Consider the following 15,411-nt stretch of genomic DNA (forward strand, 5'->3'; position numbering starts at 1 on the left):
ATGTGCCTACAGGTCATAGAACTGCCATGGCTGTGAGGCTGTTTGGCCCATGCATATGATCAGATCCATAGGTGTTGGCCTTGAACCTTCATGGACTCTCTTTGATGCATTCCTTGAAAAATATCCTGGGCTCCAGAGAAGGTGGCCTCTGGCCAGTCACCTAACCCTAGATTCTGACTCCTCCCTCACATGGACCCCTTAGAATGTTCTTGGATTGGCCCTCAGGATAATAATAATGTTAATAATTATATAAATCATAATAGTTAACATTTACCAAACATTAGCTATATGTCAGACATCTTTCTAGGGCATTATATGTGATAAGTCATTTAATTCTCATGGCAGCCCTATCATCTCCATTTTACAGATGAGAAAAATGAGGTGTAGAAAAATACAGCAATTTGTTCAAAGACATATAGCTAGAGATAAAAACCAGGGAATCTGGACCCCAAGTCTCACCTATAACCCCTGCATGATGTTGCCTCAAAAGAACACTTAGCACCAATAAAAAAAGAATAATTTTGTCATACTGTGTATTAGTTTTCTTTGCTGTTTCTATGATAGAAAAATGTTTTCTTTTAAGTGAATTTAGCATATTAAGACAATACATGTTATAGGTAGATAGTGTTGAAAAAGGAACTGGAGGACCTTATGCTAAGTGAGATTAGTCAGTCACAAAAAATAAGAAATCAGATGTTTCCCCTAATATGTGAGAGCTAGGGAGAAATGGGTCATAGGAGGAACTCTAGATGAAAAAAGAAATCCTATAGAGGAGCAAACAAGACAACCTAAAAGAGTAGAAAGGAGGGGAGAATAGGAAAATCTCTAAAACACACAATGTACTTAAACATATCAAAGTCAACCACTAAGCCAAGCAAGGGAAGGAGGGACAGGGAGGGAATGGGGTGGGAATTGGGTAGGCATTAAATCAGTGATGTGTACATGTATGTACACACAAGTATTTTTACCACAATATGATGCATGAATATAATGCACCAATAAAAAAATTTAAAAAAGAAAATTATATTTAATTTTATAGCCACCAAATATTATACTGCTATTACTATATTACCTTACTTATTACCATTATATGTAGACATATTTAAATAATAATAGGAATATACATGATGCCCTTATCAACATATTCTTTTGTTATCAGTAGACAATTTGCACATATATTTAAGATACATATAATAACATTCCTTTAAGAACACTAAGCCAAACTTTCCTTACTGTGGTGGGCTGGAGAATAAATGAAGCAATATTTCCATGTGCCTTTCCAAAGAAGAAGTGGACAATATTTTCCTTAACCACATACTGTGAAACATGCATTTAATGAACAGCCTGTGTACTTAATGTCTCACTTTTCACTATTCTGACATGTTCTCATTTATGTTTGCTTAATAGAATGTAAGCTCTGTGAAGAGGGATCTTGTCTATCTTGATTGTTATTACATAAAGAAGACTCTAACTAATGCCAGACACATCATAATTATTCAATAAAAAGATTCAATAAAAGAGTAAAAAAAAAGAACACTTAGTAGGTTTCATTTCAAAACTGAAATAGGACTTGGATGGGTCTCGGTGGTGAGAGTACCTGCCTAGCATGAGTAATACCCTAAGCTCAACATGCAGCACAAAAATCAAAACTGGAAAAAGAAATTTCAGCCACATTAGTAATGTCAATTAGGCACCCATGGAAGGGCAATAATCTACAGAAATAAGGAACAACATAAGTGTCTATTCTGTCTTCCAAAATTCATGCATTACTTCATGAGCATCCCTGGTGGAATTTACCAGCACAAATAAGATAGAAAATAAGTATAATCTCTGCTCAGAGGGACCATCTGTGCACCTCTGAGGTAAGTCCATTTTTTAAATTTCAATGAAGTCTTTGATGAGAGATGATGGGACCTAATTCAATTGCTTGATGACCTATGCTCTGTGTTATTTTATATTTTTTAGTATTAGGAAAATAAATTACTTTATTCTTCATTCAGATAGCAAGAATAAAAAATTGAGAAGTTAATGCAGTAAATTGGACTTTTTGAAAACAAATGAAGTCCTCTGGATTTAATAAACTCTACAACTGCACTGATTAATTTGGTAGCCACTGGCAGCACACAGCTAATCTGAATTGAGAAGTGTTGTAATTAAAACTTTCACCATATAACAAAACATAATTTCTTCCTAGAGATTTTCTTTTACCATGTTTAAAATTCATTTTTCCCTACTATGGCCAGACACAAAAATTCATTTATGCCAAAGTGGAATCCTGTTCCAACCTAGTATATTCCAAGTGTTAACTAGGTAATTACCTTGAAATTATTATTAAAATATTTTAAATAATGAGTAATATAAATATTTAAATTCAGGATTGAAATCAAAAGCTGGGATATTAAAAGAGTAGATAAAGTGTCTGTAACAAATACAAAATCGTTAATGCTTTTTAAGTTTAACTATATAAGAGCATATTGAAATTAGGAAAATAAATTTTCCCCAAAAAAACAAGTAAAAAAAATAAATAAATAAAAATAAAAATAAAAAATACACATTTGTTTTCAAAGATTTATACCAACAGAGAATATTTCAATGATAGTATTTTGTATTAGTTAATATTAAAATGATAATATTTTGGTTAAACTGGGTTAAAAATTTCATCACTAAATTTAATATCACATGTTTCTTTTGACCTATTTCAAAGTGGCTACTAAACCTAGCCTTGGATTCCCACTGGGCAGTGCTTCTGTGGAGCAAAGTAGAGCCTTGGGACACCAGTGTAGACACCAACTGACAGAGACAAAATATAGACATTGTGAGAACCCAAGATGGGGTTTCAAACACTTGGCTACATATCCATGACTCTGTGCCTTCTTTCTCCAAAGCAAGCAACTCAAAGGTCTATGGGTCTTTTCTGCTGGAGTGTGGCACATGAGCTTCAAAGATGAATCTCACTTCAAGCTGAGAAGTAATGGGATTTATTTATAAGGGTCACTTGAATTAAGTGTATCATTCTTTCTCTTAAAAAACGACAGATAGCAGTCATAGTGGCACATGTTTGTAATCTTAGTACTTGGAAGGCTGAGACGGAAGAATCAAAAGTTTAAGGCCAGCCTCAGAATCTTACTGAGATTCTCAGCAACCTAGCAAGATTCTGTTTCAAAAGAAAAATAAAATAAAATTTAAAATAAAATTAATTGTAAATTAAATTAAATTAAAAGTGTTGGGGGTATAGCTTCAAGAAAAGATGCCTCTGGATTCAATGCCCAGTAGCACCAAAAAAAAAAGAAAGAAAGAAAGAAAGAAAGAAAGAAAGAAAGAAAGAAAGAAAGAAAGAGAAAAAAGAATAACAGACAATAACTGAAAATTCAAAACATTTTCAAATGTTTTGCAACTACAAAATTGTATTACTTTTTGTCATTCTTGTTTTCTAGAATTCTTGCTTAGTTTGATTTTATTTTTGAAAGAAGATATAAAGTTAAATATTTGGGGGCTTTTCTCTTTGAGGACATTATATTGAAGAACATCCGTCTCTGCTTAATTCATATCTCTTTTCTCCTTACCCATTTATAATAAATTTTTTTTTTACTGTCGATTGAACCCAAGGGCACTCCACCTTCAACCTATACCCCCAGCCCTTTTTATTTTTATTTTTTTTATTTTGAAGCAGGATCTCATTAAGTTTCTAAGGGTCTTGCTAAGTTCCTGAGGCTGGCCTACAACATGTGATCCTTCTATCTCAGCCTGCCAAGTACTGGGATTGCAGGAATGTGCCACTACACCCAGCCAGAAATAATTTTTAACCATATAACTCTTCTCTGATAATGTTATGTTCTTCTCTTGCAAGAGATATGGAGATTTAACTAAGTAATAATCTAATATAGGAAGAGGAAAACCAGATGTCTACGCATGTCTCTTGTCACCAAAATAGGTAGCCAGAGAGCTTTTAAAGACACAGGGAGCATTTGAGGTCATGCCATTTAATTAGCATTACTAAAGTGGGATGTTGTGGCACATGGGCAATCCCAGTACTTGGGAGGCTGAGACAGAAGGGTTACAAGTTGTAGGCCAGCTCGGGAACTTAGCAAGACCCTTAAAAACTTAGTGAGACCCTGCTTCAAAATAAAGAATAAAAAATCAGGCTGAAGGTGTAGCTTGGAGATAGAATGCTGCTGGAATCAATCTCCAGTACCACAAAAATAAAAAGTAAAATAGCATCACTATATGTTTACTTGTTGGTAATAGCACATTCAGATTTTTTAGTTAAAGTTCCTATTAATTTAGAAAAATCCATGAGGTTGTTATTTTATTCTGAATAAAAGGTACCAATATCTTCTTTCTAAAATTCTCAAGCCCTGAGAAACTTATCATTCAATAGGAGAACATCGGTGAACCCAAAGGGAAGAAAGCTTGTTAACTTTCTCACTGACACAAGCTTCCTTTACAGACAGTCCACTAGGGACCCATGGGCTTTGACACCATTGTCAAATGGTGTGTGAAAGAGATCCAAGTTCAATAATAAATATCATCAGCAATATAAAGGTTTTCTCCAGCCCTCGGGGCCAAATGACCTGCATTTTAGCAAATTGATTTTGTTCATGCATTGTGTTAAGCCAAGCAATTGTTTCCCATGACACACTGGAGTCCACAATTGCTCTATGAAATTCATGGTTGAATTTGTCCAAGTGCTGATTACCATGCCCATTAGTTTTAATAATAGTCACTTCCTTCATCAGTAATGGGTTTTATATACGGTAGGCAATCATAACCAGTTAATGTCACCTGTAAACATCCGATGAATTGTCCAATACAGTTATGAGAGTTGCATATTGGAGACACAGCTAGGGTAAATCTTACTGAGTTAATGAGATGATGCACCAGGACATTAGGCAACAGGCGTTTCCCTCCTCCACATTAGTAATACACATGCTCTATCCAAGGACTCATTTGTGTCATTATCATAATCTTCATCAAGTTGTCAAGATAATAGAGGGCACAATGAGTTCAGAGAAGGCTTCATATAATTCATGGAAACTTAAAGAAGCTAGATGTAGAAAGAGTTTGGGAGCTACAGATGAATAAGAAATGCATGATGAGATATAAAGAAAGGGCTTTAGAAAAGATTCTAGTTTGGAAAGCATGGAGTCTGGGTTCAGTGATGAGAGGAGAGGCACATCCTCTGAAATGGGGAGATAAAATGTGAGCAAAGTGCACAGACAAGTTCAGGATTTAAAACCAAGAAAAAGTAGCAATGAGAGACTTGGAGATGATAATCAAGGTTGGAATGAAAAGAAGAGTAGTTCTTGAGCCTGCTCTCAGTAAATCTCACATCTGTATTTGTTCCAGCCAGACAAATCTAGGTTTCAAGGGAGGTAAGTTACTTATCGTCTTTGACATGTGTCTACTAGACTTGCTTAGCAATCAGACCAGGTTTACAATTGCTTCTCCAAGCCTTTTTGGTGTGCCACAGTTTTCAGCCTTCTGCAATCTGATTTCTGACCAAAGGATCCCATTGCATCAGTGTCGCATTAAATTAACCTCAGATAGCACTGTGCCAGTCTTGTCCGGCATGGCTTTGAGTAAACAAATCAACCCTATGAAAGCAAGATAGATTCTCCTTTTAAATTATTTGAGAACTGATTTTCTAGTTCAACTCCTTGTTTCTTCATGTGTTCATTGATTTAACAAATATTCATCTAGAAGCCACATTATACCTGCATAAGTCCCTAAGCACATGGCTTGGCAATGTAACTGGGGATGCAAACATCGAATATAAACTAATTTATTTCAAGTGTGGTGTTAAGGCATGGTAATATGCCAAAGCTACTATGGAAAGGGTGGGGGTTAGCTATTTTAGTTGGAAAAAAAACTGTAAAAAGTACTCTGAAGAAAGGATGTTGAGCTGAGATTTCGACAAAGCCATGAGCTGTGCAAAGGGGAAGAGTATGGTAAAAGTTACAGGCAAAGAAGACAGTATGTTCAAAAGCCCTGAGGTTGGAAAGAGATTATCTTTGACAAAAGCAAGCAGTGAGGGAGAAGGAGGCTTTCATGAGAAGGGAGTAACCCTCAGACTCCATTACACATCCAGTGAAAAGGAGTTTAAATTACAGAATGGCTTTGGAAAACCCACTGAAGTTAGAGAACTCAATCAGGGCCACAGTAGACAAATAATATGCCTATGGACAGACAGAACATCCTGGAGAACAGCAGCATTTGATGATAGAGAGAAAGGGATAGTCCATGACACAGGCAGGGGCATCAAACTCAAATGGCTTCAGAGGTCCAGCAGATATCATAAATGAGTAAAGCCAAGTCAGGTAAAGAACAAAGAATCATGAGAACTACAGTAACGAACAGAATTAGTAATATGTCTAACAGTATCCAGACTCAATAATACTCTGCAGGCAAAAATATATCTCATCAATTAAAATTCTTTGCAAGCAATAATAAAACACTCACAAGGCAACAAGAAAACTCTAAAAAGCATCCATATGTAATTCTAAGCTAGGAGAAAAGCATGAAGTAGGCTGGGAATCAGAAAAATCAATAGAATGGGGTCTCATAAAAGTCAAGAAAGAGTTATATCTTGTATTTTCATGAAATAAAAAAGAATATGTTTTATTAGGCAGTAACCCAAATGCTATAATACAAATAACAAAAAGGCACTATTTTTATAGAACTTGAATAAAATTGGAGGTATTGACAAAGTAGACCAGCAGCTGCAGAACATAATGCATACATCCTCCTGAAGAATCATGATGGTCCATTCTCTGCCCAGATGGGTCGAGGGACAAAAGCTCATCCCTGCAAAAAGAACTCTAACTGTTCAATATTTGTTTTTTCTCAATTTGACCTGATGTCATATGGAGCTGATATTTGCCTTTCTGTAGTCTGAGAGTCTCATATCTGCTCTATGGAGCCACAGAGATATTTATTTATTTATTTATTTATTTATTTATTTATTATTTTTAAATAAAGTTATAGGTTTCCTTTTATTTTTTTTTCACTGCTGGGGATTGAACCCAGGGCCTGATGCATACTAGTCAAGTGCTCTACCACTCTGCCACATCCCTAACCCATAGATCATATTTAACACCTTTTCCACCTACCAGCACTTCAGATATTTAACAACTGTGATTGTCCTGATCCTCCCTTTATAAGTTTTCTCTTCTCCTGTCTAAACATTTTTTACCAACAACTACTCTCCAATCTCTGTTTGGTGCTGTCCCAAACACCTTTCTATAAATCTTCTCCAATTTGTCAAGGAATCTGTTGGAATTCTTGCAGCTGTAATATAAAAATCTGACCACAAAAATTAGAGGAAAGATTTATTTATTTTTTTTAGTTTCAGGTTCACTTCATGTGAGACTGAGACCACAGAACTCAGGACATGAAGAAGGAGGTTGAAGGACAGCATGTGGGCTATGCTACCCACCTCACAGAGGCAAGGTGTGAGAGAGATCAGGGAGAACCCTCAAGATAATCCCCAAGGCTGAACTCCCAGGGACCACTTCCTCCAGCCACACCCTACCGTCTACAGGGTACCACCCAGGTAAATCCATTAAAGGATTTATTCACTGCTGAGATTACAACCCTCATGACTCCACTACATCAATCCTGAACACTAATAAATGAGCTCTTTAGGGGACATTTTATATCTAATTATAACAGTCACTCTCCTCAAAGCAGTGTCCAGAGACAACAAAACATCTCCAGCTGGCAGCTGCTACGGCTTCTTTAGGCATCCTTTTCAGTCTCCATGGTAGAATTACAATTACATTTATTGGGTCTCTTGCTGTCTCTGCTTCCTGGCCTTCACCCTCCAAGGCAGCCTGTTTGTTGTATGTTGTAAAGGGATGAATAATCCATGGTGAGTGATTTCATTAGTATAAAGAATGTCATTCCTCATTGTTTTATAGTTTTTGATAAAGATCACTCCATCTAATGTACATCACATCTTATATCAATAATGCCTGAACAGTGCTCCATGCCTCCGTGCCTCTTTCTAGACGTCACTGTATTATGTACTCACACTGGGAAAGCCTTTTTGTACAAAGAGGAAAATAAAACTGAGAATGAGTGGTCATAGAGAGAGAAGTGGGAAGTATAGCCCTTGGAAAGACCAGTGGATGAAAACACCCAAGTACCTGACTTTGAATTTACCTACCATATTATTTAAAAATATTACAAATTGTAATAAGATGAGAAATATCTGCTTATTAATGTGTGTTTAGTGTGTACTGAGCCTCAGCCCTGAAATAAGATTTCAAGTACAGTATACCAATAATCATCTTTTAGAGTGGTATATCTTATCATAAGTGACTTGCCAAATGTTATATAGTTAGTAGGTGGCATTGAGATTTTAACCCGATTCTGCTTTTTCCAAAGATTTCAATCTCTTTATAATCTTATACTACAAATTTCCTTCACTATATCACATGTGACTTACCCACTGATGGAAGAAAAAAACTTTTATTTTAATTACTTTTTCTGAAATATTCCTCCAAATAAATGGTATATAGGAACATGTGTTACCTTATTTGTAAGACTGGATATGCCATCAGAGTAGATAAAAAAGGGTAAAAGAATAAAGGAGAGAAAGGCCACATGCCCAGCACAGCACTGTCCAGCATGCTTTGAACTGAGCTAAAATGTCCTCACATGGCTTCTGTCACCAGCACTTTTGGAACATAAACAAGATTTCAGGGTGACTGTGCAGCCTAAGAAAACAGTACTTTCAAGCACTTTTAATACCACTTTAGCAGTATTCGCTTGTACATAAATCATGTGTTAATTTATTCATTGAAGTAGCCTTTACTTGGCAATATTTTATTAACCTTAGTTTATGTTAATAAGATCAGTACTTGTGCTTTTTTTTAATGCATCTATTTTTAATTACTCCCTAATTCTGATTCCCTTCCAGTATGGACTAAGGCCTTACCGAACTGCAGACTGTTTTACTTCCGATGAAAGCGAGTTCAAGTTACAATATGATAGAATAGCTTTGGAGAGCTCAGAAATGAAGAAAAGCTCTTCCTACAACCAGTCATGCATCAGAATCTCCTGAGGATTTTCCTATACTTATATAATGACCAATTCCTGACTTCCTTTGCTATTTACTGGATCAAAATCTCTAGGGATGGGAATCAAGAATTTCTGCGACTGGTTCACACCCCAGCACTTAAGCACCTGCAATGAGACAATTTCCCCCTGAAAGAGGTCCACTGCAGCTTTTAGAAGACACAGGAAGCTGAGATAAGGCATATTTTAAAGACATGAAAGCCAATCACCTTGAATAATTCAATGAGTCCCAGAAAGATTAGTTTCACATTTCATTATTACATGGTGACCTGTCATTTTTTATTTTCAAGGTATAGACAACTATTTTGATGCTCCATTACTGCAAAGACTAGAAACACACAGAAAAGCGCAGACTTTAAGTGTACCATGAAGAGCACAAGAAGATAATTGTATGGGTTTATCTGGCAGAGTCTCATGATAAGCAACCGAAATAAACACCGTAGCTTAAAAATCAGTCTGAAAATATTGGAATAGGAATATCAAATAGATGGCTAACATGACACCTCTCTGACACTGTGGTAGACATCACTAATTAATCTCAGCACTTTTCCTTGTTACATCTAGAAACAACATCAAAGTCCTTTAAAATCAAGCACTCTAGGGTTCTGGCACCATATGACCAGCTCTAACATGTGAGGAACATATTTTCCTTGGCTAGAAGAAGTATTTAAATGGAAATTACCTTCTCTCTTATACCAGTCTCATCTATTGTAGGCTAGATGTTCTACATAGCACAGATAAACACCTGAAGGTTTTTATGTAGATAAGACCCTAATAGAAAATCATCTTTTCTCTTGATATTCGTGTTTGTGCCGATTTCACATTATATCTTTGAATAGGAGCCTCCAAAAATCAGTTACTTGCTAAAATGTTTATGATACATGGAGTATATTCACATCACTCCAACCAACCTTGTCTCCACTCATTATAACTTTTAATACTATATGGAGAGACAAGCTGAGCTTCAAACCCTGTCAAAAATATAGGATTTGAGTAAGAGAATCATATAGCAATCTGGTTGGATTCTATTGGTGGCACTGCACATTTTCTTTTGTTGAGACTCTGGACCATATCTCCACACAAATATGTAGTGTCCTGGTAAATGAAAGGTCAGAAGTCACAAGGATGCTTGATTGTAAGTAGGTTTCAACTGAGAAAAAAATCAGGAAAAGGTGAACATACCAAGTGATACTGTATGTATATATGAATTTAGCACTTTGAGTCTCACTATAATGTATAATTATAATGCACCAATAAAATTAAATATAAAAGGAAAACAATTTTAATTATTTTAGTAGAATTCTATGATAGCCATCCTGGCTCATCAGCCTTTATGGTCAAGTTATACTGGGTGCAATCCCATTTAAGATCATATCTCAGTGATATGTGGCTCATTAGGCTGATTTCATCACACTGACAGAGCCTGTGATCAAAGGAATGAGGAGAAATAGCAGACTCACCTCCTCATAGATGCTGTCATTCCTGCAAAAGTCTCCAATCTTCCTAGGAAGAATGTGGACATGAACGTGCTGAAAATGCAAAAGAAAGAAAAAACAAAATGTGATTATCTCTTCATACAGTTTTAGATTTGACAGTGATGCTCTCATGAAGCCCAAGTGCTCCCAATTGATTCCTGCTGTATTATATTTTCAGAGGAAGATGATGCTCACCTTCCATAACTATATCTGAAGTTTGCTGAAAATAGAGAGGCAAAGACAAGAGAAAACAACTTGGGGGCATAGAGGAGCTTGAGTGAAATGCCAGAGTATTTTAGAGGCTCTGTGGAATTATTCACAGTTGTCAGTCTTGGTTGTATTCAGCTGCTGCTTTGAAATGACAGTTTGTCTTAAAAGATGACCACTGTGACTCTGAAAATGACAAGAAATAAGAATTGGCTAACAGAGAAATGCATAAGTAAAGAGTGAATGGATGCTAGGAGGAAACAGCATGGGCCAAGTTACAGAATCAGGGATTTAAATAACAATATAATAATAGTATAAATGATTCTCATTTATTAAAGTTTCATTTCCTATGATAAGCAAAGCTCTGTTCTTGGCATTATTTCATTTAATACTGCTAAAAATGTCATTCTAAAATAATCTCTGTTTTGAAGATGAGAAAATCAGAGAGGTCAGGGTCCCACAGGAAGTGGTAGAGTTGGTCCAGGAAGTGGAGTTGCCTGGCTCTTGCCCCTTCCTTCTCCACCAGCAAAGACAGTGATTCTGTGAATGCGGTCTTTTCTACTGCCCATTTCTATAGTCTACTAGAGCACAGGGTAATACGCATAGCAAGGCTAGTACACAGAGACCATGAATCAGGGCTCAGAGCACCTCAGTTCATAGTGTTGTTCAAGGCTGAACTGCCATCTGAAACTTTTTCTCAACAGTATCTATGGTACCTTGGCTGAAGTTAAACCTTACTCTTGCCCTTGAGCAGTGTTCCTGTGTTTATTAGAAACCTGGAGATGAATGTGAAAATAAAAAGCCTAAATGCAGAGAGGCAGGCAGGGAATCAAACCTCTGTCTGGTCACGCCCACCCTTCCTCTATTACTGCCATCAGGTTTTGAACCTCCAAAAGACCTCCAGAGACCTTGATATTAAGTGTCCCTGGAGCTCTGTGTAAAAGGAAAAAAACAAGGTATGCTATTAAAGCAGAAGCAGGGAGCTAGGCATTCCAAGGTGAGTGAAGCAAAAAGGATCTTCACACCAGCCCCTGAGGACACCGTCCCTCAAGAATGATGTTTCTAGCTGGGCATGGTGGCATTCACCTGTAATCCCAGTAATTTAGCAAGACTTTCCAGAACCGAGTGAGATCTTGTTTCAGAAAACAACATAAAATTTAAAAGAGCTGAGAGTGTAGCTTGGAGGTAGAATGTTGTCCCTCGGTTCCAGGCCCAGGAACACACACACACACGCGCGCGCACACACACACACACACACACACACACACACACACACACACACTAATGGTATGCTTCTGCCAGATACTCTGCAGTGAACGATGAAGCAAGTCACAGGTCCCTCAGCAACCGAAGTAAGTATCTATTTAAGTCACAGAGACTATGTGAACTACATAGGGACTGAGGGAGAAAAAACAAATAAGGAAAATAAATCACAAACTACCCAAGAAGCAAGTTTTTAGAAGAGAGCCATAAAGCAATAACTGAAATAGATTAAAGTCAAAGGACTAGATGACTTAAAAACAACAGCAGGAAAGACCAAGAAAACACCACATAACAAGGAGAGAGCCCCAACTTAGAGGACGCCTTCTCTCAATCTTTGCCTCCAAAACCCACTCATATGTTTTCTTCCTTTCCTCCCTTTCTCTTTTTTCCTTCCAATGCCTTCTTTTTTTCCTTATTCTTCCTCTCCCTCATGAACCTATGCATCCAGCTATCTCAACCTACCTTATACTTTCTAGTAATCAGATATTACAAACCAGTATTCTTCAATGAATCTGTCTCATAGTACTGACCATATAATAGCTATTTACTAGAAAGTACAGCCTGTACAATATAAATGAACCTACCACATAGCTAGCGCATGACCTTGCCACAGCCGACCTATCTCTCAGCATACTTGTCTATAATGGGAATTGTGATAGTTACTATTTAACCAAGATTTTAAGGGACTCAAATCTGCTAAGCTTGAGTTTGGCATGCTGCTCATCACATAGAACTTGATATATGCAACAGCAGTAGCAGGATTACTTAATTAAAAATTTTTAACCTGAAAGCCAAGTAGGGGTCAAATTCAGGAACTTACTGATTCTCTTCCCAGCAGGAAAAATATTTTAAAAGCCCACCAAATGGTGCACTGTTAGAGCATCTCTCTTGCCAAAGCTTGTATCTGTTGCTTTTGACTAGGGGTTCTCAAACTTCAGTTCATTACTGGGGCTTGTTAAATTACAGATTTCCAGTCCCACCAAATATACATTTCAAACACACCCCCAGGTGATGCTGATACTTCTGGTCAAGGGTCACACTTTGAGAATTGCTAAGACTACCCATCTGCTTTCTAAACCTCTCCTGCCAAAGCTACCACTGTGGGTACAGAGGTCACTCCCTATTTCATTTGCCCTATCGAGTTATATTGAGATCCACTTCTGAATGCTTCCCTGGCTTTCAGTACTCCAGGACCCTTAGAGATATGCAGGTTGCTACCCACCACTAATTTATGGCTGGCTGTGAACTTCTATTAGAGGAACCTCCCAAGGTTGATATTATCCCCTGTCTCCTTTTCTTTACCTTGTTGTTTTGGACTTAGTCTTTGGAGCCATATCTATAGGTTCTTCTACCACCCAGTCCTGGAAACGTCACTTTTGATCACTAGTTACCACTTAAAATTGCCATGACACCAAAGAACCAAAGACAGTAAAAAACTCACAGCACAAGTAATTACCCCCCCCCAAGGGCAGAGATCTCAACTCAGCCTGATATCTTGACATAATTCTCAAGTGAAAGGCTGATCCCACAAACCAGGCAACCCACTCAGCTTCTCAGAACCATAAGACCATAACAAAGCCAGCTCAGAGCCCTGCTGTTATGAGCGAATACCATCTTTACCACCTTTCAACAGAATGCAATTCTGATTAAAATGGAATTTTCAGTGGTGGGGATGGGGGGGTCACTCATCATAACCTGTTTATACGTTTATAGTGATTTCATATTCAGCCATTGTGATCACAGCTAACTTTTCTAAGCGCTAACAAAATGTTTACTTAATAAATCACTCTACAGTTTTGCTAGGGGCTCTAAGTTAGCTGTTTGAGTTGGAAGAGTTTATTTATTTATTTATTTATTTATTATTTATTTATTTAGTGGTGCTGGGGATGTAACCCAGAGGCTTTCTACCTTCTGGCTACACTCCCAGACCTATTTTATAATTGATTATGGAAACAGGGTGTCAGTAAGTTGCGGAGAGCCTCAGTTGCTGAGGCTGGCTTTGAACCTATGCAATCCTCCTGTCTCAGCCTCCCAAGTACTGGGATTACAAGTGTGTGCCACCACGTTCAGCTTGGAAAAGTATTTTAAATTCCATATTCCATATATATTCCATATATATTCCATATCAAAAAGTTTTCAGTCAAATAAGATTTTATGTTGGTTATTAGTACATTGAAATATCTGAGAGGTACCACACAAGAGACATTTGTTTAAGATTGTCTAATGCAACATTATGTATTTGATTATGGAGCACACAGACTTTTATTCATATGAAAATTTTGTACATTTTTCTAAAACATGCATTTATTCCTTTAAGAATGTTATTTACTGAGTGCTATTCTAGAACCAGGAATACAGTGATGTACAAAAATAAAAAAAGAAAAAGTTCCTGCCCTCATAAAGTTTGCGCTCTGATGGGCAATTAAAAAAAAGTAAACAAGTAAGCCATTTTATTTCAGGTGGTAATTACTATCATGAGCAAAACTGATGTGGGGCAGAGCTGAATGAGTTCACTGATGTTTAAAGCTCAGCAATAGAAGTAAGGCTCAGTTTATGAGCAGAATAGGAGGGAAAATAAGATATAGGGAAGTCCTTATAGCCCACAGCTTAAATAAGAAAGACTTCAAGAAGGAATGAATCATCAACAGTACTAAACGAAGCTTGAGTTGGGTTCAGAGAAGTTGGGGTGGACAAAACTTGCAACGCACGTAAAAAGATGCTCAGCAGCACTAGTCAAAGTGAAATACAAATCAAAACCACAGAGAGAGTACTTCATACCCACTAGGCTGTATCACCAAAGGACAGACAACCACAAGTGTCAGTGAGAATGTAGAGAATCAGAACTCTGTAACACTGCCAGAGGAAATCATTTATGCAGCTGCTTTGGAAAAGTGTTTGGCAGTCCCTCAAAAAGTTAAACTCACAGTTACCATATGACTCAGACTTCTACTAGCATATATCCAAGAGAAATGAAAACCTACATACACAGAAACTCATACATGAATGCGTATAACAACATTATTCACAATCAGAAACAAACCAATGACCATCAACCAATGAATGAATAAATAAAATGTGGAACTTCAAGACAACAGAATATGATTAAGCATAAAAAGAAATAACTTTTGCTAAACGGTAGCATTGTGTTAAGTGAAAGAATCCATGTACAAATGGCCATATTAATGAAGTGGCCATTTCTGAAATGTCCAGAGTCAAAAATTCGGAGAGAGAGAGAAAGATTAGTAGTTCTGAGAGCAGAATGAATCATGATCACTAATGGACATAGGGTTTCTTTGGGGGATGATGAATATTTTCTAGTATTACACAATGGTCATGAATATACAGTGTTGTGAATACACTAAAAACACTGAATTGTACTTTTTTT

At 37.0% G+C, this 15,411-nt stretch overlaps 1 protein-coding gene across 2 annotated transcripts in view; it reads right to left on the minus strand.

The window, feature by feature from the left end:
* The window catches only part of FHIT (fragile histidine triad diadenosine triphosphatase), a gene marked incomplete at both ends in the record, with an annotated part of 875,313 nt that overhangs the window by 185,548 nt on the left and 674,354 nt on the right, over window positions 1-15,411 (minus strand). Inside the window, one exon of one of the 2 annotated variants that reach the window (XM_080715815.1) lies at window positions 10,542-10,610. The exons of the other annotated variant lie outside the window; for it this stretch is intronic. Within the exon in view, the coding sequence (XP_080571941.1) occupies window positions 10,542-10,610 (69 nt within the window). The remainder of the gene's footprint in view (window positions 1-10,541; window positions 10,611-15,411) is intronic. 2 annotated transcript variants of the gene reach the window in all.

Source organism: Muscardinus avellanarius, assembly GCF_963383645.1.
Source record: "Muscardinus avellanarius genome assembly, chromosome: 18".
In the NCBI taxonomy this organism is placed as follows: Eukaryota; Metazoa; Chordata; class Mammalia; order Rodentia; family Gliridae; genus Muscardinus; species Muscardinus avellanarius.